Source organism: Lycorma delicatula, chromosome 1 (genome assembly GCF_047948215.1).
Source record: "Lycorma delicatula isolate Av1 chromosome 1, ASM4794821v1, whole genome shotgun sequence".
Classification (NCBI taxonomy): domain Eukaryota; kingdom Metazoa; phylum Arthropoda; class Insecta; order Hemiptera; family Fulgoridae; genus Lycorma; species Lycorma delicatula.
This window is the reverse complement of record NC_134455.1, coordinates 201,351,246-201,378,066: the sequence shown is the minus strand read 5'-3', so window position 1 is coordinate 201,378,066 and position 26,821 is coordinate 201,351,246. Positions and strand designations below refer to the sequence as shown.

Here is a 26,821-nt window from a genome sequence, read left to right as displayed (position 1 = left end):
AATCTGCACATACCCTGAAGCACAATAGAAAAAGGCTAGATGATTACAATTTAAATCGGCTTGCTTACTTACAATTGGCCTAGCGTTAACTTACACAGTTTCATTCACAGATACAAAAACTGTACCTGGTTCTACATCCCTAGATTTACGGTTACTCTATCACTAGTAATTGAAAAGGTTAAAAAGCACAGTTCTTGAAAATTATGCCTCTAAAAAAATGCACAATTGATTCATTTCTACAAAAAATAATCTCCTTTATATTTTTCCAGTTTCAACTAGAAGAACTATTACTTTATCGACAACAGATTGCTTAATTTAATGCAATAATGAAAACAAACTACTTAAACATAAGACACAAAGAGCTAAAAGCTATAATTATTAATATATTTGCATAAGTTGCCACCAATGTCTTCAAAATATTTATTTCCAAGACAAGAATTATAACAAATCATAAAATGAAAACAAATACCATATAATTTTTTTTTAAACATGATTTTTAAATACCAAGTGATTATTCTAACAAACAATAAGAAGATAAACCTGTTACTTGGATACAAAAATGATGTTCTGGGAAAGTGAGGGAATTTTACAATAAGGTTAGGAAATATATAACAGTTAAGTTGCTTCACTGTATAGGCTGAATGCAGCCTATATAAAGAGAAACACCATCATAGATTTAAAGAGTAATAATAATTTACTTGTTCTTCTTTAGTTCTTTGTTCTAAGAAAATGATGATATTTCTAAGGATCATTCTGCTAGGGACACTCTGCACCATTTCATGTTATGTATGTATAGTATTTTAATAAACAATAATCATTTTAATGATAGTAATAATAACAAGTATGAAGAACAAGCAGTTAATTAAAAATTTGATAAATTTATATATGTAACATTTCAAAATCTATCACAAAAATATCTATCTAAAAATAGAAATTTCTAAATCTAAACTAATATCAATTATACACCTTTTCTTATTTTACATTTTTTCTGCACAAAAAAAATTTAAACAGAAAATTTATTCAAATGAAAAATTGCCTTCTTCAAATCAAAAAAATTAAATTGGTATTAGAATATTGTAAGGAATAACTTTAAACTTCTATTGTAAAAGTTTGTATTTATTAATACACGTAAAAAGATTTCTTAACATTTAAATAATATAAATAAAGATTTTAATACAGTTAATACAGAAAATCCACTAATACACTTTTACAAAGTCACACTTCTTCAATTTAATAATAAATGTTTTACTTTAAAATTAAAAAGCATGTCTTTAAACATTATTATCCTTGTTTTAATTGATTCAAAAATGAAAAGAAAAATAACAATTTTTTATATTTTCAAATTTCAATCTTTTCTACAAGGGTAAAAAAAAAAAACACAAATAGTAATAAAGACAACAAAAGATCTTTAAATATGTTTGTTGGTAGGATGGCATTTAAAGAAATAATGTTTACTTTGGAAGCAAAATATGAACACCAACGCCAAAATAACAAATAATTGGTACAAATAGCTGGAGTTATAGGATAATATACATTAGCTACATTTATGGTGTTGACATTAAAGTATAGATAAAAAAAAAAGATTTTTTCAGGGAAAATTCTTTCAAAATAATAAGACATAAGAGATCAGTTAATCTGCCCTATTTTGCCTCAAAGAGGAAAAAAGAGAAGGTAATCTGTAGATTATGATTAGAAAATAAGAAATGATTAATGTAATGTAAGAATTTTGAACATAAAAACCCATTCAAAATCAGTGACAAAAAAAAATCGTACATTTTCCCCCAAAACCATGTATTTCAGTATTTTTCCCAAAATATAATCATCAAATGTAATTTATTTTTGTTTGATTATTGTAAAATAAATAAATTTACAGTGATTTCATGGTTTAGTTATAATCAGAATTACACAATAAATTTAATTGAGAATAAATAAAGTAATTTTGACTGATATTAAAGTTTAGGAACTGATATGATACTGATTGTAAAATTATAAATATATAATAATTTAACTGTAGTTTTATTAGATGACTGTTAATCTTTTTAATGATTTATTTTGAGTATTTTTTACAATCAATATCATATCAGATCCCAAATTATAATATCTATCAAAATTATTTATTCTCTATTAAATGTATTACCTAATTCTGATTATAACAATGAAACTGTTATAAACTGATCTAATTTACAATAATCAAACAAAATAAATTGCATTTGATGATAATGTAATTTGGAAAAAATACTGGAATTATTTGCAAATAAAATATAAAAAACGACCTATGTTACATTTTTATTGCCCACTAAAAAAAAAAGTTTAACATTAAAAATTAACTTATACTCAAGAAGATAGTTTCATCATATAATAATGAATCAACAAATGATCTAATATAGAAACAAAAAAAAAAAAACCATATTAAGTATTTTTTATGGTAATACACAAATTAAGAAGAATACAACCTAAACGTAACAATAATTGAAAAAGATTGCTAAATTATTCATACTGATATGAATGTGTATAAATTTAAATGTTTTGCATACCTAAAAATATATATAAAATTACAAATCTTTAATTTAAATAATATTCATCAAATAAATAAATAAGTACAATATCATATCAATGGATCATAAAAATACTAATGCCTCAAAAAAAAATTTTTGCCAGTTTTTCTACTAGCAGACTCGGCAATGCTTTGCTATTGCTAGATTTGAGTATATATATATATATATATATATTAAATAAACACAATTGAAAGTTTATAGAACATTAAAAATCTAAACATTACGAAACTTTGAAAAATGTAACCCTTCACTTTATCCCTTTTGCCGTTCTTCCCTATTTCCCACTTTCCCCCCTTTTTCCAGCGTGTAAATTGGTCCAGTAGTTTTTTTGTCTGTAGTGGACACACCTATGAACATTGCCTTTTATATATATAGAAGAAAAAAGTCTGTTTGTATATTTGTTTGTTTGTTTCGTAAATATCTTGACACCAGTGCCACCTAGTGCATATAGTTTTTACAAAAATTGTTCTTTTCATACAACTTACATTCTGAATATGAGCCAGATTGGTCTATAAATACAGTTTTTCTAAATATCTCAACCCCAGTACCACCTAGCAGGTCCATTTTTCACAAAAATATTTCTTTTCATGTAACTGATATATATATTCCGAATATGAGCCAAATTGGACCACAAATGCAATTTTTCCAAACATTTTGATCCCAGTGCTATCTAGCGAGTCCATTTTTTGCAGAGGCATTTCTTTCCATGTAAATCACACATATTCTGAATATGAGCCAAACTGAACATAAATATAATTTTTTGAAATATCTCAACCCTAGCAGGTCCAAACTAATTCAGAAACCTTCGCGGGCGTGCGCACAACTCACCAAAGTTTCATTGCAATCGGATGAATACATACGGAAGAACACATACGGAACAAAGAAACAAACATATATAAGATAAAACAGTACCTGTAACCGGAATTTCTTTAAAATTAAATTACTACTTAATTTTTAAAAAATAAATAAATTTAAAGGAACACCGACTCGTACGTTGTTAATTCAGTTTCCAGGATGATACACCCAAGTGTTGTAAAACCACAGATTTTAAGAGATGCGATTTACTCTCTTTTCCAGGGATTCAATTGAAATGTTTTTCTTTGAAAAAAAATAATAACTACATTTTTACTTTGCTGATAGTCATAAAAATAGTTCAAAAAATATGACTACTAAAATTTTCTTTGTCCTTCACATAAATTTTGAAATCATACAGAGTATATCAAGGAAATACATTGATTAAACACTTGTTCCTCTGAATGGAATGCCAACAGATCGATCTCTAATCATACCATCTAATTTTTAATATTGTCATTTCTTAAGAGCCATTTCCTAGTCAACATTAATGGTTAACTTTTAGTTAACAACAAAAGAATATTATGGTTTAAACTGCCTCCCAACAAGAACAACCTGCAGGATCTATGTACTAAACGTAGCAGCATTAAACACTTCTGAATATTTCAGAAAAAACAATTCACTAAGCATAAACTTTTTTAATGGTTAATAAATATCAAAAAGTTTTAATTCTAATATTTTAAGCAAGACAGTCTACATGAACAAAATTATCAAAGACTAAAATGAAGGGTGAATCAATTTCAAAACCTTAAAAAATAACAGATTTAAAACAACTAACACTAAATAATGACAAACTTTACCACATAATGTTAGAAAAATATTTAAATAACTAAACATCTCCTAGTATTTTATTACACCTTAAAGATAATTTTTTGATTACTAAAAGAATACTTAGGTTTCACATATTTTTAATAAATAACCACACAAATCCATAAAATAAAAGCTCTTTGCAGAATTTGTAGTAAAACATCCAATTAAAGCAAGAGAGTAATATTAAAATTGTTATTTCAGTAAAGGCAAATCTTTACTGAAGGCGAGTTTTTCAGTTTTTAAATGCTCACTTTTGTAACAATCAAGAGAGTTCTACATCAAATCACTGTAAGTTTATTAAAATTGATTGATAAATTTAAGATCAGGAAGGAGACACCAATTTTCTTTTAAATTAAATAACTGGAAGAACCAGATTTTTCCTTCCAATTACAACCAAATAAAAAAGACAAGTAGTGAGTCTATATTAAAATAATAATTCTAATATTTGTCTAGAATAAAAATAGACAAATACAAGAATTTGATTTTTAATAGTCATAAAAATAGATATTCATAAAAAACTAAGTTTGTGGCTAATGTTACTGATAAAAAACAAAATCAATTTTTTACATGGTACATTTTAAATAAATAGCATTTTGTAATTACAGTATCAAGTATATTTATTAAGACAGGCCAAGAATTCACTCAAATACCATAAACATACATATTTCAACAATTATTTCTAAAACAATTCCGTTTCAGAAATAACTGAGAATCTTTAGAGGAAGAATGTCATAAATTACCTTAGTAGGTTATGAAAACTGCAAAGTAACATATTATTACTTATAAAGCAAAAATTAATAACTTACCACTAAAAATAAAAATATTAAATGCATATTACTAGTAAAAATATTACTACATTACTAAATACATCTAGTAAAATGTTTCCACTAATTCTTTTCTTTCATAAAATCTGCTATATTTAAAAACATATTACAGAGTAAACGTATACATATTTCAAGTTTTAAAGTATTTAAAATGTTTATTACATATATAATAAATGCTTAATTATTTAAAAATTATAATTCCAAGTTTTTGTGTAGGTGTATTGGTCATTCTGCTAAAAAACACAATGGCTTAATGTCATTTACTGTGATCAAGCATTATGTATCCATCACTACTAAAAATCTACTAAATACAAACATGTAACACAACAAATCCTAATGTGTAACAAGTCTTATCAGTAATATGTTTCTTAAATGCAGAAAAAATAAATTTAGAAAAAATCCACTGAGAAAGTACCGATGTAAATATAATTAGTAAGGCAAAATAAAGAATTAGTGCAGAAAGTATATCATAAAATCATTTACAATGAGTTTCTATGCCTGATGACTGTCACTTGTAACAAACACAAGACACAATAAACATAACAATTTTATGATTCCGTACATATATTTTACCAAACTTTTTTTTCACTGCATTGGATTATTATAATTTAATCAATAATATAATTAAAAAATCAAAACCAACAATACAGTACATAAAAAGTAAGTCACTTACCACTGTAGGGATTTCAAAGTCAGTACTTCATCGTCAGCAGTTAAAAACTACAAATTACACAGCAAAAAAAAAAAAATAAAATCAGCAATAAAAATAATAAATTACTTGAGGATATATATGTGTAATTTATAATATTAACTGCTGATGATGAAGCATTGACTTTGAAAGCATTACAGTTGGCAACTGTCTCTTAATTTTTAATTACTGCATTTAATAGTTTTAATTTTATAATTTTGTTATTGATTAGATTATATATATTCTTTGTTTTTTAACAGGTTTTTTCAAAGAAATTTACTGAATAACCTCAAGCAAGTTTAAAATAGATATTTTAAAATGTAAATCTCTGATATTAAAACACTCATCCCCTCGTACCTTCTCATTAGCTGTGTTGCCCTCAGACGAATTGGGGGGGACCCTGGCGATGACCTCTACCACATTGCCCAAAATCATACGATATACAGAGGCTACCTTGATCGCTGCCCCCCTCTGGAGTGAGGACAGCAGCCTCTCATTCCTCGCCCTCTCCAGTGCCCCTGCCCATACTGGTACCTCAAATAGCAGAACCGATGTGGCTACCAAGAGAGGATGAGCCATCTCTTCCTGGCCCAGGGTCCCTGCTTGTTACTCATTACTCTTGTAAGAGCATAAGGGTGTCCTTCCTGCTTTGCCAGCCACCTCCTTAAGATGATGAGTAAAGAGGCCTGACTTGTCCAACCACATGCCGAGGTATTTAACACTCCACGACGTGCGAACTCTTGAATCCTTGACTGTTATTTCCAACTCCCTGATTTGTCTGTGGCCAACCAGACCGAAATTATAAAGAAATAAAATTATAAATTATAGATTATAAATTACAAATCATAAATTATAAAACTGCTTGCTATTAAAATGTCACTAAATAATCTTTTCTTCTAAGTTCTTATAAAAAATAATAATAATAAACCTCTCATTTTCCAGGGATGGAATTCTTCAACACAATGATAAGCTGGCTCTCAATACAATAACAGTTGACCAACTGTCTTCAGTTACAAATCATTCTAAATGCAAATTTGTTAAACAACACTTTGTTGCTTTCACGACCTTGGATGTTAAATATATAGTCATTCATATTTCCCACATGATTCTCGAAAATAAGATGAAAATATAATTAATGAAACCATGATATACCTTTATTTGGTTCGATCATGAGTTTTTTATTTTTATTTTATGAATTCTTAATTCATACAAATAAAAAAAAGTATTCAAAATATTTTTTCCTTACTAAAATTTCAGAAGGTTTAATTTATTTCATCCCACAAAAAATGTTAACTCCACAAACAGAACTAGTAAATTTTTTCACTTCTTTTTTATTCAATTATAATGAATTTTTCTATATCATTCATTCCTTCCTAGTTTACTAGAAAGTTTGATTAGAATACAAACAAAAAAACAAATTAACATTAGAAAGCACAAAAAACTAAAATGTCAGTAAATGACCTTCCAGATACATCTTCACAAAAATTGAACTACAGAACTTCTTTTTGAGTAATGATGATGGTTTCTGCATAGCAAATCAGTGGACTCTACCCAGCATAATACAACAGAGTACATTATAATAAAATATACTGCACACTTATCTTCTGCAGTTTTATAATCTTCATTTTAATACTTGTATCATATCACATGAATACTTTTATAAAATTATATCAACTGCATCAAAGCAAACCAATGAAAATAGAACACTGTAATGATTCATTGATTATTACACAATAATAGATTCCATTAAAAGCAAACATGACTACTATCCACTTAAAATGTTTCACACTACACACAATGAAAAGTAGAGAAGAAGAATGTTAATCATAAAATAAAACAACCACGTGCAGTATGTACGAACTTACAAACAGAAAATAAAAAATAAACCACTATGATCTACCATCTATTCAGGCATTCAAAATATTCATATCTCTTACACCATCAATTTTCTTTTTGTAAGAATTTTCAGTTTTTTTTTCCAGAATTAATTATTAAAAACAATATTTATGCTTGTCTACATAAGAAAAATAAAATTTCTCTTATATGCAAATTTATAAGAAATTATATTAAATACAATAACATTTTCCAATATGTACATATAACTTTAATAAAGGCCTGTAATCACTATTTTAGTTATTTTTTTATTTTTTTTTTAAACAGTGATGGTAGGAGAAATGAGAGAATAACAAACCCTTTCAGGAAATCAAACAAGGGAGAAACAAATTCAACCCAATGACAATTGTCAACAATATATTAAGCCCGGGATGTTTATTTATTAATCCAGTCACATATTTATTTACATTTGCTATATGAAATAAAACTTTCAAGAAAACACTTTTAACTAGAAATTTACTATTATTCAAGATATAAAAACATATATCCTTACATCATACAACTTTTACCCATGAAGTTTCTCTTACTGCTTGAAAAGAATTTTTTTTAAACTTCAGCATTGTGACTATTAATTGTCTAAGTAAACAATATGCAGAAATTTCAGAAAATAATTCATTGAAATTAAAAGTTGAAAGACAGTTGTTATAATTAATATTACTCTATTTATATTAGAAGTTATTGTTGTTAATCATAATGAAAAGCAAGTTCTCATTAAATTGTTCTTGGGATTTCATAAATTCAAATTCAGTTATATAAGTATGTATATCCTTATAAATTTTTGCTTTTAATACATTGATGACTATTTCCCTCTAAAATATTCATTGTTTTCTAAAAAAAATTAAAAAATATTCGTATGTATTCAACAAATTTAAATAATGGACAAATACATTTATTTTATCAATATAATCTTTTCTTTTACAACGGTTTATATGGTTTTGTATTCTTTTGTTTACATAGGCACGTGTAGCACACCATGTGCTTTTCGAATCAGATATTGTTAAACAGCTGCCAAAACCAGGAGATATAGATGAGCATTCAAAAAATTATTATGAAGGTAGCATGAACAGACACAAAAATGAAGACTCAAACGGTTTCAAGAAGAAAGATGATGCAGTTGTGAATGTAGAACATTCATCAGATTTTAATAGAACAGTTGAACATAGTGAAAATGATTTAGGGCATTTAAAAAAAGAGAATATTGATTTTTCAGAGGATAATACATACGATGGAAAAAGAGAAGTTAGGATTAATACTCCATTTGAAAAACTGACTAAAGATAAAAATATAAGTGGTGAAAAAGAAAGCAATATTTCATCAACAGCTTCAAAACAAACATTAAAGAATGGAAGTATTACTACACAAGACTTAAGTGGAATGAAGTCACAGTATAATTATGAATCAGGTGATAAAACATTTATTCATCAACCAGATAAAAATCATGTTTTAACATCAAGAAATCAATATGACAGTTTTAATAGTGATTATACAACTAAAAACAGTAATATAACAGAACACGAGATAGATCTGCCCCTCAGTAACATCAGTGTTAAAGATTCAAATGATGTTATTGACTCATCACACTACAACACTTATGACAGTAAAAGTCAAAGAGTCAGAGAAACTCCTGATATGCAATCAGCAGTGTCAATGAAAAATTCTGTTACAGATTCTGAAGAGAAAAAAATAAAGAGGGACAAAACAGATATTGTTCGTCAAACACCATTATCGACATTAAAAATTACAGATAATAATAATCAAGAAGAAAACAAAAATTATCTCAATAAAGAGAAAGAAAGTGTAAAATTATTCAATAATAAAGCAGGAAGCAAAACAATGATACATGAAAAAAAAAACAAAAATATAAACGAAAGTTATTTACAACATGAAAATACATTTACATTTGAAAAAATACCAAAACTTTCTACAGCGCAAGCACTCAAAGTAATACTGAGATCAGAAGCGCTCGATAATTTGCATTACAAATCGGATGAAAAGAATGAAAAAGAAGTCACAAAAACAACACCAACAAGCAAAACAAATGTAAACTTGATAGAAAAATCATTATCAAAATATGATTACAATATGACACCACAAAAAGTAGAGGAAGGTGAAACTGAACGAGAACTACCGACAGTAACAGAAGACCAGAGTAATAAAACAATAATAGGTGTAGGCATAACAAAAACAGAAACAAATAATGATAAAAATGAAGAAGTGCAAAATAATACCCCTGTAAAATCACAGACTAATGTTCCAGAAACAAAAGAACAAAACAATGACTCTTCACAACAAAATGACAACACTGTACTCATATCAAAAGAAACAGCAACAAAAGACCAGAGTAATACAACAATAGTAGGTGAAGATATAAAAAAAACAGACAAAGGTAATGATAAAAGTGAAGAAGTGCAAAGTAATGCCCCTGTAAAATCCCAGAATGATACTGCATCAACAGAAAACAACAAAAATGTTGAAGGTGATTATTCACAACAAAATAACTCTGAGGTCACACCAAAACAAACTAACAATAACACAGAACAGATACCACAAAGTAAAACATCACAACCTGATCAGAACAGTAGTAAAACTGCAAAAAATGAGTCAAATGGCCAAAACAATGAAAACGACTATGGTACTATCTTTTTAAGTATTCCAGGGGAAAAAAATAGTGGTGCAAAACTAGGTGAATTTATAACAAATGTTATGGATTCAGATAACATTAAAAATTTTATTGGCTATATCAAAGTTAACAAACTAGCTTCAAATGTAATAGTGGCTGGTCCCATGAGTAAAAAGTTTGACGATTATGATAAAGAAATGCAAAATCATGCAGATGCTCATCAAAAACCTATTGAAGTAACAGCAATAAATTTGCAAGAGAATAAAAAAGAAACCTATCTAATACTACCAAATGAACACTCACCTGCAGATAATACAAAAAATTATACAAGTGACACAAGTCAACAAGAATGTTCATCATGTAAGAATGAAAATAAACAATCAGGTAATGTCAAGGACGATAAAAAAGCAAAAGATGGTGATTCTAATATGCCATAATTTATATAATTTATATGCCACTAGTTTAAAATACTCTGTAATTAGTTAATATATTAGATAATTTAATCTTAATTTTATAATCAAAAGAATTAATTTTGATGGGAATAAAATAGATTAAAAACATACCAGATAAAATAGATGGATATTCTAAACAATAAGTTATTATAAACCATATTTAGAAGATATATGGAATAATTTTTATAATAACAAATAAAAATTTTTAATAATAATGTCTGTTTTGTAATTTTAGCAAAGATAATTATCATAATTTACTAAGGCTATAAACAATAAATAGCAATCGTGTATAACAAATAAGAAGTAGTAATCCAGCACAAAAGTAGAATAAATAAAAAATAAAATGTCATTGGGTTATCACACTCAAAAAACAGCATTGAGTGTTTTAATTTAATTTTGTATATCAACAAAAAGTATCCACCAACCAACTCTAAATAATATCAGATTTTATTATTCAACTTAAAAGTTGGAATATTATAACAGTAAAGTTAAATTTAGTATTCTAAATATAAAACAATTTATTAGTTTGAGGAACTATAATGTGCTGACTGCACTCTCAGACATCTTTGTTAGGGTACACTTATCAAAATTATTTGTATACACTGATATTGTAAATAAAAAAATAAAAAAATAAAAATATATATATACACACACACATCACCTGGAATTAAACTTTTAATTCCTCTGATTTCTTTACTATCAAATATCAACACAATAAAGCAACTTCCTAATAACATTAGGAAGTATATATTGAAAATACATATAATGAAAATATATGTTTATTTAATGATTTACATAAAAATCTAAAATTAATAAAGGTAATTTCAGACATATCAAATATTTTTTATATTTCTTTATTGATCATCAATAGAAGAAATTAATTTAATTTATATAAAATGATAAGAATATTATTTATACAAAACAATGATTTATCTTAGTTTGTAATTTTAAAGCTTGTAATTTTAAAAGTTCTCAATAAAGAGTGAAATGTGACTATAAATGCTAATTTAATTTATGAATTATCTTTTAATCCAAAAATTTAAAACAATATTTTTTATTTTAGGGGTGCAATTGATTTGAGTGACTGCATTCTTTCAAAAAATTACTAGATACAATATTGTCCAGTATTTTATAATATGAGCTCTATTTCTTAAGTAGAACTGTTCTGAATTTACTGCTAAGTTAACTAGTAGTAATTTACTGTAATCTCATTTACTGTAATCTCATTCATTGATAAAAATAGAGATATTTCAGATACCTTACTGTTCTAAAATTTCTGAAAGGGTATATTTATAGTTTTATATTCCGCAAAATCTGGATGATAAAATAAACTCTTAACAAAACAGAAACCTGGCTAAACATAAAAAGAATCCTGGGAGTGGATGGATAATTTAAAAATGTAAAATGTATTTTAAATAACCAATAAACTATAAATCTAAAAGCCTAGAAAGCAATTTGTAGTATGATTATAATAATATAAACTACATAAAACCATCAAGACAAAACTATAGACTACATAGTATGGAGTGCTGTTTTGTTTTTAATATTTTTATTAACTGTATGATATCTTGCATCTTTATGAACTGGTATTGCTAGAAAATTCATCATATATTTTGATGAATATGTATTAAATAAGCAAAACTTACATTATTTATTTCTAATGATGTTTTAAATATAACATCATTATAATTACTAAACACGATTGTGTTCAAACTTTTGAAACAATGCAATCACTCAATAAAACATAAGCTGTAAACCCACAAAACCTGAAAGGTAATTTCTAGTATGAGTAAAATAATATAGACTACATAAAAAAAGAAAAAAAATTCAAAATTATTCCCAATATAAGCTCCAGAAGTATTCATTCGAATACTGGTAATGGATCTTCTGAGTGATAATATTGGTAATCTTCCATTTTTTGAAGATGTTAAATCTTTGATTTATTGAAACAAATAAAAATGGAAGGAGAAGGAAAATGAAAAAGTACAAAGTTAAAAATGAAACGGGCTTGGTGAACCCTAATAGTGAAGATAACAAGCAAGAATCACTGAAAAATAAATAGAAAATTTTTGATAAAAATTTGCCTCAATTTTACAAATTTTACACAAAAGGTGTAAAAATAATTCTTCAAATCTTCACATCAGAAAATTATAAAAGACTTATTTTATAAAGCATATAGTAGTTAGGTTTGTAATTTTCTGTTCTGACTGTATTTTATACAAACAAGAGTAGTTAGTTATCAGATGGTGGCCACATACTATTATCACTCATAGAAGAAATAGATATTGTTTCCAGAAAAAATTTACAAAACCAAATGGATAAAATATAGTTTTTATAACTTTTATTATGAGCAGGAGGGGTTGGTTCATTTGAAAATCTATAGCTAAGGAAATTGTCTCTTACGAATATTTCATGTTAGAAGAGAATACATTTCAATCATTGAAATTATAACTTACCGTAAAAATTTTATTAAAACTAGTACTGCTGTTATATAAAAAAAAAGCTGCCAACGCAGTTACTGGACTTTTCCATCACGCGGCTTTTTTATGACGCCAGGCTTATATTAAACACAACTTATTTATAATTTTATTTAAATATACTATTTTCTGTTTATTTAATTCAATGATTCTAAACTAAAGTGTGTGAACATACTGTATTTCATCCATGCAGGTACGGTTGTACTAGCACCCACTTTAAATACTTTTTTACACTTGAAATATTATTCAATTATTTAATTCTACCACTCACTTGTGACGTTACAACATAGCAGATGACTACAGCAGCTGTATGTCAGTGCTACACTAATGCTCATTAAAGTGAGAGGGGGTTCTAATACGCAGTATACCCACTTAACCACTAGTTTATTACAGCATTTTTTGGGTTGGGGGAGCAATTTTGCAAAAACTTTTTTCAAATATTATTTTTTAATTGTTAAAAAATGTGCCTAAGAAAAATAAGTCCTTAATTAGGCGAAATCTCAAGATACTGAGGGTGACCTTGCTCTGTAGATTCACCCCCTTGACCTTATATGTTGAAAATTTAATGGCATCAATGCCTCATACAAAGAAATAATCTGACCCAGTTTGGTCAAAATCGATTACGTATTTCTGGAGATAAATCTCAAAAATTATTTAAAAGAAATGAAAGAAATTAGCAAATATAATTATCATTAATTAATTAATTATTTCTACTAAATATATTTATTATCACTGCATTTAGGAGAAATGAAAGAAGTCCATGAAGGTACAAAAGCCTGAAATTTTAGACACCATTTTGAATTAAAATTTTTTCTTACGGTAGAAGATACTTTGAGAAAAATAAATGTTTCAAATATTGGAATTTTTTTTTCAATTTAAAAGGCTAATAAGGTGATTTAGAGTGCAACACCAAACATGCGCATGCACCCACACACACATACGAACATCTGAACAATTTCCATCTGGTTTTTGGGTACCTTAGGCATTAAAATGTAAACACATTTGGGCATATGCGGTGAAAACTGCATATGCCCATATTGGACCGATTACAATACTTTCCCTGCTAGATGGGAAAGAAATAGTATAAAATGGGATACTAAAGACTCGTCTGAAGCAAATTTTTTCAAATCACTAAGACATGAAAAGATACTGCTAAGAAAATGTATATACAAGTTTAATGTTATACACAAAGATTTCAAAAATTATCAATTTTTTCAACTGCTTACAAATACTAATTGTGAGGTTCATCAAATTCTCATAATTAAATAACACTTAAGGGTAAGGAAAATATTTCCTACATATGATTTTTACTTGTTCCAAAAGTGGAAGTTAGAAAAAGAAAGATTAAAACATCACAATTTTCAGTTTGTAAAAATTTGTAAATCTCTTAAATGAAAGCTTTAATTTTACTGGTATTAAAATAAGTTCAACTTAAAAAAGAACAGTTTCCACATTGCAATATTTACAGTTTTGTTAACTGGGAGGAGCTATGGGTGTGAGCTTTTTGGAGGAAAAAGAGCTGTACCTCTCTACTTCTTTCTACATGATTTTTTTTTTTTTAAAGTAAATATTTTCAAAAAATTGCTTTGAATATCCCAATACTTCAATTTTTTATTCATTTAGGAGAAATGAAAGAAGTCTATGGAGGTAAGAAAGCCAGAACTCTTAAACACCATTCTGAATTTTTTCTTATAGTAAAACATATTTTGAGAAAATTAAATGTTTCGAATAAATTTTTTTTTCAATTAAAAAGGCTGGAACTAGAGAATATTAGAAGAAAGAATGTTTGGCTTGATTCTTTTTAACATTATTTCAAAATTTTCTGAAGGTAAAACACATTTTTTTAAATATTATAATATTTAAATTTCTATTAATCAAGGAGGTTTGTGATCATGGGCATAGGAGTATGAAGACCAGAACTACTTCTATTTGTTCTGAAGAAAGAATAAAATTTTCAAACAATTAAAATTATCACAAATTTCAACATTACTTAATTTTTTTTACATTGATTTACATAGGCTGAATTTATCTTCCTTTTTTAAAAATAATGTCATTCTATCAACTTCTGTTTTATGAGGTAGGCCATAAGATTTAATACATCACTATTTTTAGTAGTCCTACTTTATCTGTTCATAAATCAGTGTTTTCAAATAAACACATTAAAAAGTGTCTGTCCAATTTTATTTTTATCACCATTTTAATTCCTACTGTTTTTCTTCTCCATCCAGTACCACAAAATTCCATTATAGTCAGGTTTTACTGAATAAAACTGATACAAAATTAAAATGAAGTAGGTTGTCAATGAAAAATATATTTTATTGCACCCAGTATATTTTTTAACAATTATATTTTACAACATCATTTTCTTACATGATATGGTGCAAGCTAACAAGCCCCAATTGAAATCATGAAATATAATCTTTTTAAGAAACAATGAAGCAAACTTCAAACGATACCATAGAAAGTATAAAATAAAACTTCTTAAATCAACTTTCAATTTTTACTTTTAATGCCGTACTTGTCAGGCCAAATTAAGAACGATTATCAACACCTAAACAACCTTGAATAGTGCAGAGTATAAAAAGTTAAAATTTAAAGAAGTGCAAAATATTTTTTTCATTTTAGGACATTCTTTTGGGATGGTTTTATTTTACATTTCTTAGTTTTACTTTTATTTTAATCTGGATAGAACTACAAAAACAGCTGACCGTATGAAAACAACTGTTCACAAAAATGCAAAGGAAAAAAAAATATGTAGAGATAAAAAGAAAATAAACAATAGAGAAATATAAACAATCAGCTAAAGCTCTCTGGAATACAGGAATCAGAAAAATTTACCATAAATTTAGATGTTTTTCTTTGCAAAACTATTAGAATAACCGAAGATAAGAACCATTACACTATAATAATCCAATACTAATGACAAAAAAAAAATTTAATCTTAAAATTACGCAAATGAACAATTTAACTTTTCATTAAAAATACCTTCCCCTTAAGTTATTTTGGGAACAAATACAATGTGACCAACACAGGAACTTCCTCCACAAAATACAAAAAGAATCATCAAAATCCTCTGGGTAAAGAGTATACTACCCTTGAACACACATACAAATAAAATATATATTTGGGTTAAAATGAGAAAAAATTTTATTTTTAAATCTGTTAAAAAATGCAATAATTGATTTTTTTCATTATTTAATGATAATCTTGGTCTTGTTACAAAAATAAACAACATTTACAGACAGCAGTGCATCATCTGTAATACAAAAAATATAACTTCAAAATAAATTATCTCAAAACTAAAATATAAATAATATACTGAAACCTAGACTACAACTTTTGTCCAGAATATCCTGTTAGATCCAACATTTTAGATAGAAATGAAAAAAAAATATTACTCTGAACAGTATTATGTAAGAAAATATATAATTTTATGAAAATAGAAAATCAAATAAATTCTTCATCATACTGTCAAACCTTATTAACTACACAGTACTGGTTGTATACAAATCAGTATTGAAATGGCCAAAGTGATGAAAATGGTTTTAAAAATAATTTATCTATTTCTCACTTTCAAGTGAATTTTTTAATTAACACTACCACAATATTACATAGTATGACACAATTACTAATTTCTTAAAAAATTCCTACTCACAGTTTTTGTAACAAGAATACTTCTGTTATTCTGATACTCTTACTCAATAATAAGTAGCAATACTTGTCATTTACTACTGAATTGGTCTACAAAAAAAAGGTTTGTAGATTTTTTAATACTGATTTAACCACAGAAACATAGTATCTATGATTGCTTTATTAATATAAGCAAAAAGGAATTGGGTCCAAAGTTCAAAATACTGAAATAAACTATAATATTTTTAATTGTTCCATGTCTTCAACACTCGACTTGCTCTTTTAAATTTTATTATTTGAATTGCCCTTTTTGCATTGAACTTGTGTAGTTATTTTTTTTCTAATGCTTTAGTAAAAACAAATGGTTTGAAGTCAATACATTGATATGCATTGAAACGAATCATTTAATATTTATTTCATGAAAATCTATGTACCCATTCTGGAGTTTCATACCATTAGCAGTTCAAGTACATTAATGAGAAGTACTGCTAAGTACTGCTAATTCTAAGAAACTCCAGAATGGGTACATAGATTTTCATGAAATAAGTATTAAATGATTGATTTCAATGCATATCAACGTTTATGCAAGGATTAAAATAAACCAAATGGCAAATGTTAGATATCATTTTTTCCTAACTTAAGAACTTAAATGAGAATTCCATTCAAAATGAATATAAAATGGAAGGAAAACAGTAGTAAAGAAAATATTATACAAAGGACCAGACCAGCAGTAAAGTGTAAGAATACGGGAGTGGAGAAGTGGTGCAATATGATAAAAGCATGCAGTTCATATTATGTGCACAGATTTCTCAAATAACTTTATGTCCTTGTTAAGCATTGATTTTCTTAAATCTCTCCTTTGATCTCATGGGATAATTCAAGAGAAATCATAAAACAGTTATTACTTCTTACTTTAAAAATTTTAATAATTATTATTTTAATTTTTTTTTTTTTTTTTTGTTAATATTGGTTAAAAGCTAGAATAATTCAAAATTTTAAGAATAAATCTATTAAAATAATATCAGTATAAGAAACATCAAGTTAATAGTCAACACAGTCAATAAATAAGAAATAAAAATAATAATAACAATAATATATAATTAAAAATTAATATTATTTATTTATACAGCAAAGGTTGTAAATATTGATAATAATAAATTAAAACTAATGCTGCTGTCAAAAATAATCAGACATGATTAGAATTTAAAAAACTACTTATTACGTGAATTATCACAACTTCTGTGATTATGAACGTGTGAGAGTAAATAAGTCAGATAATGTAAACAAAAACCTGTACCTCTACCTAACAGCACATCATGTTATATTAATGAAAAAATTATATGCAGAGTCTTTACTGTTATAACATCTAATTATACCATCTATCATCATCCAAAATGCTAACTTATATAAAAAATTGTGCATTAAGTATAACTAAAAACAGATACCCATAGTAAACAAGTAATTGTCAGGACTATTTGGCTTCATTCACAAAGAATGGTTAGATTGAAATAAGAAACTAAGTCTAGCAAGTCATGACAAATATTTCATTGAGTTAATGCTAATCCTCCTCTCCTATATTCTAATAACATTGGTTATCATTTCACTCAGATTTACCCTGTTCTTCTATTCTACTCCTGCATATGCATTATCTATTTTTGGAAGTATTTTTCCTTTCTCTTTTGATTAATTTACTATTCAATCCCAGTTGTTTTCTTACATGTCAATGATTAAATGGTCTATTTTCCTTAAAATATTCTTATACATTTAACCTTTGAAAGCTTGACATTAATCTTAACGCATTTCTTGACACTAATCTCAATTTTTTTAACTCTAATGTATATTTGTGATGTGTATATTACAAATGGGAAGAAATAAGAGAACAAATACCCATCTTGCACTGTTGTGATGATTTTTAATTCCAAAGTAAGTTCCTAAAACTCATCTTTCTAAATAGGTGTGCTTTTTTGTCTTTTTTCAAGCAGTTTTACTTAACATATAAATCTGTATTTCTATATAGTTTCCTTTTATCTCTCTTGAACAACATTCTTCTTCCCAATGCACAAATATTAAAGGATATCATATGAGAATTACACTTACTTCAAATTAAACAACTGAAAAAATATTGATCAGCAAATGCCTCATTAGACAAATGGTTTCAGTAAGACTCAACAAAATATTCTAAAATTTGATGTCCATAAAGTTAGCTGATGAAATAATAAGAAAGAGAAATAGTATTTCTGCAAAATGCCAATACAGAAGTAGACCAAAACGTTTTTATATGGTTAGAATCAATAATACTTTTTAAAAAATTATTAAAATGAAATTTTCTACTAGGATATGTATTTTGAAAATTTTGCTGTGAAAATGTAAAACACGGATAGAGGAATTTCAATGATGGGTTGAATAATACATTTAAGTAAAAGTAACACGTTGAACACATATGTTCTAGCACCCCATTACTGCCTCCAAAAATAGACATTGTACTAGTTTTATGTGTGCACATAAAAGAGCACCTACATAATAAATATTTAAAATTAATTAATTATTAATTGTAGGTATCTAAATAGATGATACATTCAGATAAATTAATTCAGTTTAATATAATACACAGCACTAAAATTACAAAATATAATAAACTAGTCCAAGTTAATAAATGTCAATTTAAATATAAAAATAAAATTAATAAATACACAATGTTAAATAAAAAGAAAAAGAAATTATGTATTCCTTTAAATACGAGAGTTATTTTTTTTCAAGGTCCAATCAGTCGCGAAATAAAAACCCGCGCAAAAATCGGATGAACTTTCATGCATATGTGTTGCGCAGCGTCTCTAGTATGGCCTTCAATCACGCCGTGTCACTTCGTTTAGTTCTGAACATGCAGCTAGCACGTAAACATGTCTACAACAATAGCATCTCCCGCCAAGTGTGAAGTGCATGCGGTAATTCAATTTCTTCAGGCTGAGGGGTGTAATGCAGCTGAAATTCATAGATGAATAAGTAATGTGTACGGTGAAACTTCAATGAGTGACAGCAAAGTGCGACAATGGTGCAGGAACTTTAAAGAAGGACGTGCAGATGTTCATGATGCAGGCGGTCAGGGAAGGAAGCGAGTGTCAACCGATGATCTCGTTGAGCGAGTGGATGAGGCAATTCGAGAAAATCGTCGGTTCACAATTTCTGTATTGAGTGATTCGTTTTTTGAAATTTCAAGGTCAGCTCTCTATACCATTGTGAGTGAGCGACTTCAGTACCGCAAACTGTGTGCGAGATGGGTTCCCAAGATGCTGTCCGACCATCACAAAACAATGAGAATGGACACCTCCCTAACGTTTCTCCAGCGCTACCACAATGAAGGAGAAGATTTTTTGAATAAAATTGTCACAGGGGATGAGACATGGGTCCATTTCAAAAATGAAGAAACAAAAGAACAATCCGAGCAGTGGATGCATTCTCATTGTCCCAGTAAACCAAAGAAGTTCAAGTTCGGCGGCTCCATTCTATGACGAGGGTATTGGAAAGTTGGTACCACGCTACGACAAATGTCTAAATTGGAGTGGCAACTATTTAGAGAAATAACGTAACTATGCAAGTACTTTTTACAAATAAAGAATTTTTTATTTTCACTGTGGTTGTAATTTCGTGACCGATCAGACCTTGAAAAAATAACCCTCGTAATAATGCCACCATATAAAATTTTCAAAAAACATTCGGCTGACTACAAAATTTCTTTTTAAAACTAACAAAAAAATTGAAAAAAAATCTTATTCTACATTTTATAATAATGCAGATTGTCTATAAAAGTACAATGAGGAGAGCAGAATTGTAAAAAATTCAATGTAGGAATGATACAAAGAAACTTTAAAAAATGCTCTCAAGAATATTTTTACAAACATAAATACGCTGAACAGAAATATAATTAAGTTGTTTATAACAGGAAAAATAAAGTGATTTTTAAAATCTACAAAATATGTCAATTTTAAAAATCATATTAACATATTTAATTACAATTAATGAATTAATTGAATTTAAACCTGATAACTAACTGACTTATTTTAAATTAAAATACTTATATTTAAATATAATGCAAAAAAAGTTTCATGATGTATCAATATTATTGCATTAGCAGCAAAATAATAAATTTCACTTCAAGGAACTCGTAACCGGCAAGGGGTAAAAAATATCGTTTTTTGGAATTTCTTTTCTGTTTTTTTTTTGTGTCTTCAGTCATTTGACTGGTTTGATGCAGCTCTCCAACATTCCCATTCTAGTGCTAGTCGTTTCATTTCAGTATACCCTCTACATCCTACATCCCTAACAATTTGTTTTACATATTCCAAACGTGGCCTGCCTACACAATTTTTCCCTTCTTCCTGTCCTTCCAATATTAAAGTGACTATTCCAGGATGCCTTAGTATGTGGCCTATAAGTCTGTCTCTTCTTTTAACTATATTTTTCCAAATGCTTCTTTCTTCATCTATTTGCCGCAATACCTCTTAATTTGTCACTTTATCCACCCATCTGATTTTTAACATTCTCCTATAGCACCACATTTCAAAAGCTTCTAATCTTTAACTTCTCAGATACTCTGATTGTCCAAGTTTCACTTCCATATAAAGCGATACTCCAAACATACAGTTTCAAAAATCTTTTCCTGACATTTAAATTAATTTTTGATGTAAACAAATTATATTTCTTACTGAAGGCTCGTTTAGCTTGTGCTATTCGGCATTTTATATCGCTCCTGCTTCGTCCATCTTTAGTAATTCTACTTCCCAAATAACAAAATTCTTCTACCTCCATAATCTTTTCTCCTCCTATTTTCACATTCAGTGGTCCATCTTTGTTATTTCTACTACATTTCATTACTTTTGTTTTGTTCTTGTTTATTTTCATGCGATAGTTCTTGCGTAGGACTTCATCTATGCTGTTCATTGTTTCTTCTAAATCCTTTTTACTCTCGGCTAGAATTACTATATCATCAGCAAATCGTAGCATCTTTATCTTTTCACCTTGTACTGTTACTCCGAATCTAAATTGTTCTTTAACATCATTAACTGCTAGTTAATGATGTTAAAGATTAAAAAGTAACTGAGATAGGGAACATCCTAGTCGGACTCCCTTTCTTATTACGGCTTCTTTCTTATGTTCTTCAATTGTTACTGTTCCTGTACATGTTAGCAATTGTTCTTGTATCTCTGTATTTGAACCCTAATTTTTTTTAAATGCTGAACATTTTATTCCAGTCTATGTTATCGAATGCCTTTTCTAGGTCTATAAACGCCAAGTATGTTGGTTTGTTTTTCTTTAATCTTCCTTCTACTATTAATCTGAGGTCTAAAATTGCTTCCCTTGTCCCTATACTTTTCCTGAAACCAAATTGGTCTTCTCCTAACACTTCCTCCACTCTCCTCTCAATTCTTCTGTATAGAATTCTAGTTAAGATTTTTGATGCATGACTAGTTAAACAAATTGTTCTGTATTCTTCACATTTATCTGCCCCTGCTTTCTTTGGTATCATTACTATAACACTTTTTTTGAAGTCTGACGAAAATTCCCCTTTTTCATAAATATTACACACCAGTTTGTATAATCTATCAATCGCTTCCTTACCTGCACTGCGCAGTAATTCTACAGGTATTCCGTCTATTCCAGGAGCCTTTCTGCCATTTAAATCTTTTAATGCTCTCTTAAATTCAGATCTCAGTATTGTTTCTCCCATTTCATCCTCCTCAACTTCCTCTTCTTCCTATAACACCATTTTCTAATTCATTTCCTCCATATAACTCTTCAATATATTCCACCCATCTATCGACTTTACCTTTCGTATTATATATTGGTGTACCATCTTTGTTTAACACATTATTAGATTTTAATTTATGTACCCCAAAATTTTCCTTAACTTTCCTGTATGCTCCGTCTATTTTACCAATGTTCATTTCTCTTTCCACTTCTGAACACTTTTCTTTAATCCACTCTTCTTTCGCTAGTTTGCCCTTCCTGTTTATAGCATTTCTTAATTGCCGATAGTTCCTTTTACTTTCTTCATCACTAGAATTCTTATATTTTCTATGTTCATCCATCAGCTGCAATATATCATCTGAAACCCAAGGTTTTCTACCAGTTCTCTTTATTCCGCCTAAGTTTGCTTCTGCTGATTTAAGAATTTCCTTTTTAACATTCTCCCATTCTTCTTCTACATTTTCTACCTTATCTTTTTTACTCAGACCTCTTGCGATGTCCTCCTCAAAAATCTTCTTTACCTCCTCTTCCTCAAGCTTCTCTAAATTCCACCGATTCATCTGACACCTTTTCTACAGGTTTTTAAACCCCAATCTACATTTCATTATCACCAAATTATGGTCGCTATCAATGTCTGCTCCAGGGTAAGTTTTGCAGTCAATGAGTTGATTTCTAAATCTTTGCTTAACCATGATATAATCTATCTGATACCTTGCAGTATCGCCTGGCTTTTTCCAAGTGTATATTCTTCTATAATGATTTTTAAACTGGATGATGGCATTTACTAAATTATACTTCGTGCAAAACTCTATAAGTCGGTCCCCTCTTTCATTCCTTTTGCCCAGCCCGTATTCACCCACTATATTTCCTTCCTTGCCTTTTCTAATGCTTGCATCCCAATCTCAAACTATTATTAAATTTTCATCTCCTTTTACGTGTTTAATTGCTTCATCAATCTCTTCGTATACACACTCTACCTCATCATCATCATGGGCGCTTGTAGGCATATAGACGTTAACAATCGTTGTCGGTTTAGGTTTTGATTTTATCCTTATTACAATGATTCTATCGCTATGCGTCTTGAAATACTCCACTCTCCTCCCTATCTTCTTGTTCATCACGAAACCTACTCCTGCTGCCCATTATTTGACGCTGAGTTAATTACTCTAAAATTACCTGACAAAAAGTCGCCTTCCTCTTCCCACCGAACCTCACTAATTCCTACTATATCCACCTTCATCCTACCCATTTCCCTTTTTAAATTTTCTATCCTACCAACCTTTTTCAAGCTTCTAACATTCCACGCTCCGACTCGTAGAATGTTATTTTTTAGTTTTCTGGTGACCCCTTCCTTAGTAGTCCCCACCCGGAGATCCGAACGGGGGGACTATTTTACCTCCGGAATATTTTACCAAGGAAGGCGCCTCCATTATTGTTGTGTGAAAATGCAGAGAGCCACATTTTCTGTTTATTTGTCAATATTTCTTCTCATTCGATATATGATTTGATTAATAACTTTATGTTAACACTTTTATTTATGAATTTTTAAAAAAAATTGCATCACAGCTGTTATGCAAACAACAATGCTCAAATCTGCCATTAAAACTGGCTTATTTACCAATAAAAACTCTTTTTACTTATATAAACCTTTCTCTGAATGTCTGTTCAAGCTATAAAGCTAATACATTTCAAAGTTTATCTAATAAAGATTTGTTAAGAAATGTCTCTAGGACAGAATCATAATTCAGAGTCTGTCAACCACATAATTTAGAACTGGTTACAAAAAAATATTTTTATGGGAAACGAAACTCTTGAGTTGAGGGTAAATAATGCAGTGCCAAATTTAATAATGGAAACATTAGCAAATGTGAAGTTCTGCAGCATCTTGGAATCAATACAGTTCTTAACACCATAAAAATTTAAAAAAAGATTGACGAGGAACGATTAACCAACGTAGAAAAAAAGAGTTCATTATGCTGAAAAATGCAAGACAGACGAGCAGAAATTAAAAGCTAAAGCTTGAAGCTTGAATATCAGTAAGCTAACACTGATGACCCAGATTATGAATCTGGGCAGTTTTAAAACAGATAACTAAAAAAACTTATTTACATAATTTTTAAATCCAGTTTTCCAAAAATCATATTTTTCTATATTTATGACCTATTACCTTAGGAACCACTGAAGATAACAACTTGAATTTTTTTGTCATTATTCTACATGTATATATCTTTCAATACCTCTATAATCATGAAAATTGTGAACAATTATCTGTTTAAAAAAATAACCATTCCTAAAAAATAAAAAATTATTACTAATCTATATTTCATTTCATTAAGAAAGTGGTTTATAGATAAAATTGTAGATGCATCTAATCTACTTACAATACCAAGTATTCAGAAAAAATTTGAAGCCCGTAGCATTAGTTCCTGAGATAATGGGTCTTCAATATAACTAAAATTAACATAGCAAAGGATATGTTGTTATGAGTGCCTTCATTGGTTTAGATAGTAAACATCTACCTCTATAATTTTAGTTTTAATTAAATTTTTTTAATTAATAATTCTTAGAAAATCCATTAACAAGAAGCAGAGATCTCTATAAAAATACTAAACGAAGATTATAAAATAAGATTTAAGTGAAAAAAGTGAAAATCAATTTTAGCAAAATAAAAGGGCTCACGTACATAAGAATAAATATGAAAATATATGTTCTAAAGGATAATGTAGACTCTTTAAACTGGGTTATTCTATACAGTCATTTCTCTATACAGGGCTACAGGGCTACATCCACTTACTCTAGTACCCTTACATGACGACCCTGATGGTGATACTGATGGAATGTCTAACTCTGCAGAATATTTGTGTTTGATTTCATCAGTGATCGTTAAATTAATGCCTCCACAGAAGTACATGTCTCAGCTTGAGTGTTTGGCTTCCCACTGTGTGGCGCATCAAGAACACTTTCTGCTGCAAAAGGCTTCTTCCCCCACATCAGTAACAATTGCCATGATGGTAAAGATTTCCCAAAACACACAAAGAAGTCATTCATAATGTTCTCCAATGTTTTACCAGAGTATGGAAATTCATGGAACCACACACAAGCTCTTTCACAGTGAATGCACTTGTATCTGCGATTGTTCCACACTCACTATGACTAAGATCATTACACCATAAATGAATACACCAGATGATCCCCACCATGGCTTACCCCCACCTTTTCCAGCAGCAGTGAAGCCCAATTAAGCTGAATTTAATACAGTGTAAATAAACTCCCCTCCCACCCATACGTCCATAATAATTTTCAAATTAAAAAAAAATACAATTTCAACAAACTACAAATTGTTTTAATGTAGTTATAAAATTCAATACCAACTGAAGATGCAAGGTCTTGTGAAAACTGATTATTGGATTTAATATGGTAAGTATAATTACTGTGTTTTGGTGGTTTATATTTCAAATAATAATAAATTTTATTAACATAGTGATCAATATATTAATTAATTAAATATATGTACACACACATATACGAGATGTGATCAAAAAATACAGTGAATAATTTTTTTTTAAAAAAGTAATAAGGTTACATATAATTCGATTTAATTTCCTTCAAAGTACTGTCCTCGGCTAGCAATGCACTTATCCCAACGTTGACTCCATGACTGGAGGCATTTCTGGAAGGTGTCTTTCGGAAGGGGTTTCAGCTGCTCGGTCGTGGCCCTCTCAATGTCAGCAATGGTGTCAAAACGTTTTCCTTTAAGCACAGTTTTAATTTTTGGGAAGAGCCAAAAGTCGCAAGGTGCTAAATCCGGTGAGTATGGCAGATGCGGACAGACAGGAACACTTTTTTCGGCCAAAAACTTGCGAATGAGAAGCGAGGTGTGACACGACGCGTTGTCGTGGCAAAGAAGAAAGCCATTGGTCCATTTTTCTGGTCGCTTTCTTCGTACGTCATTTCACAAACGTTGCAGTACACCCATATAAAATTCAGAGTTTACAGTTGTTCCCCTTGGAACGAACTCTGATCGCACTATGCCCTCACTATCGAAAAAAATAACGAGCATGATCTTTATGTTGGATTTTGACTGACATGCTTTTTTAGGGCGAGGAGATGAACCGGTTTTCCATTGGGAACTCTGCATTTTGGTCTCAGTCATAGACATAGACCCAACTTTCATCTCCAGTTACAATTTTGGCCATGAAGTCTGGATCTGCATGAAGACGACCATTCAACTCCGTGCAAATTGACACACGATTTTCCTTCTGTTCATCACTCAAAAGT

General features: G+C 28.7%; 2 protein-coding genes across 4 annotated transcripts in view; one reads left to right on the top strand and one right to left on the bottom strand.

Annotated features, from left to right (window-relative positions):
* Positions 1-26,821, bottom strand: part of LOC142327514 (myotubularin-related protein 10-A) — a 123,591-nt gene that overhangs the window by 43,734 nt on the left and 53,036 nt on the right. The window lies entirely within an intron of this gene.
* LOC142327506 (uncharacterized) lies at positions 633-11,700 on the top strand. The gene is made up of 2 exons (XM_075370632.1): positions 633-786; positions 8,580-11,700. Exons 1-2 carry the CDS (start codon positions 730-732, stop codon positions 10,677-10,679), a joined length of 2,157 nt encoding a protein of 718 aa, XP_075226747.1. The 5' UTR covers positions 633-729; the 3' UTR covers positions 10,680-11,700.

Excerpts from the sequence above, each read along its gene's own strand:
- LOC142327506 (XM_075370632.1), top strand. The coding sequence starts at position 730 with ATGATGATATTTCTAAGGATCATTCTGCTAGGGACACTCTGCACCATT. Across the intron at positions 787-8,579 it reads TCTGCACCATTTCATGTTAT|GCACGTGTAGCACACCATGT; the intron begins GTATGTATAGTA and ends TTGTTTACATAG.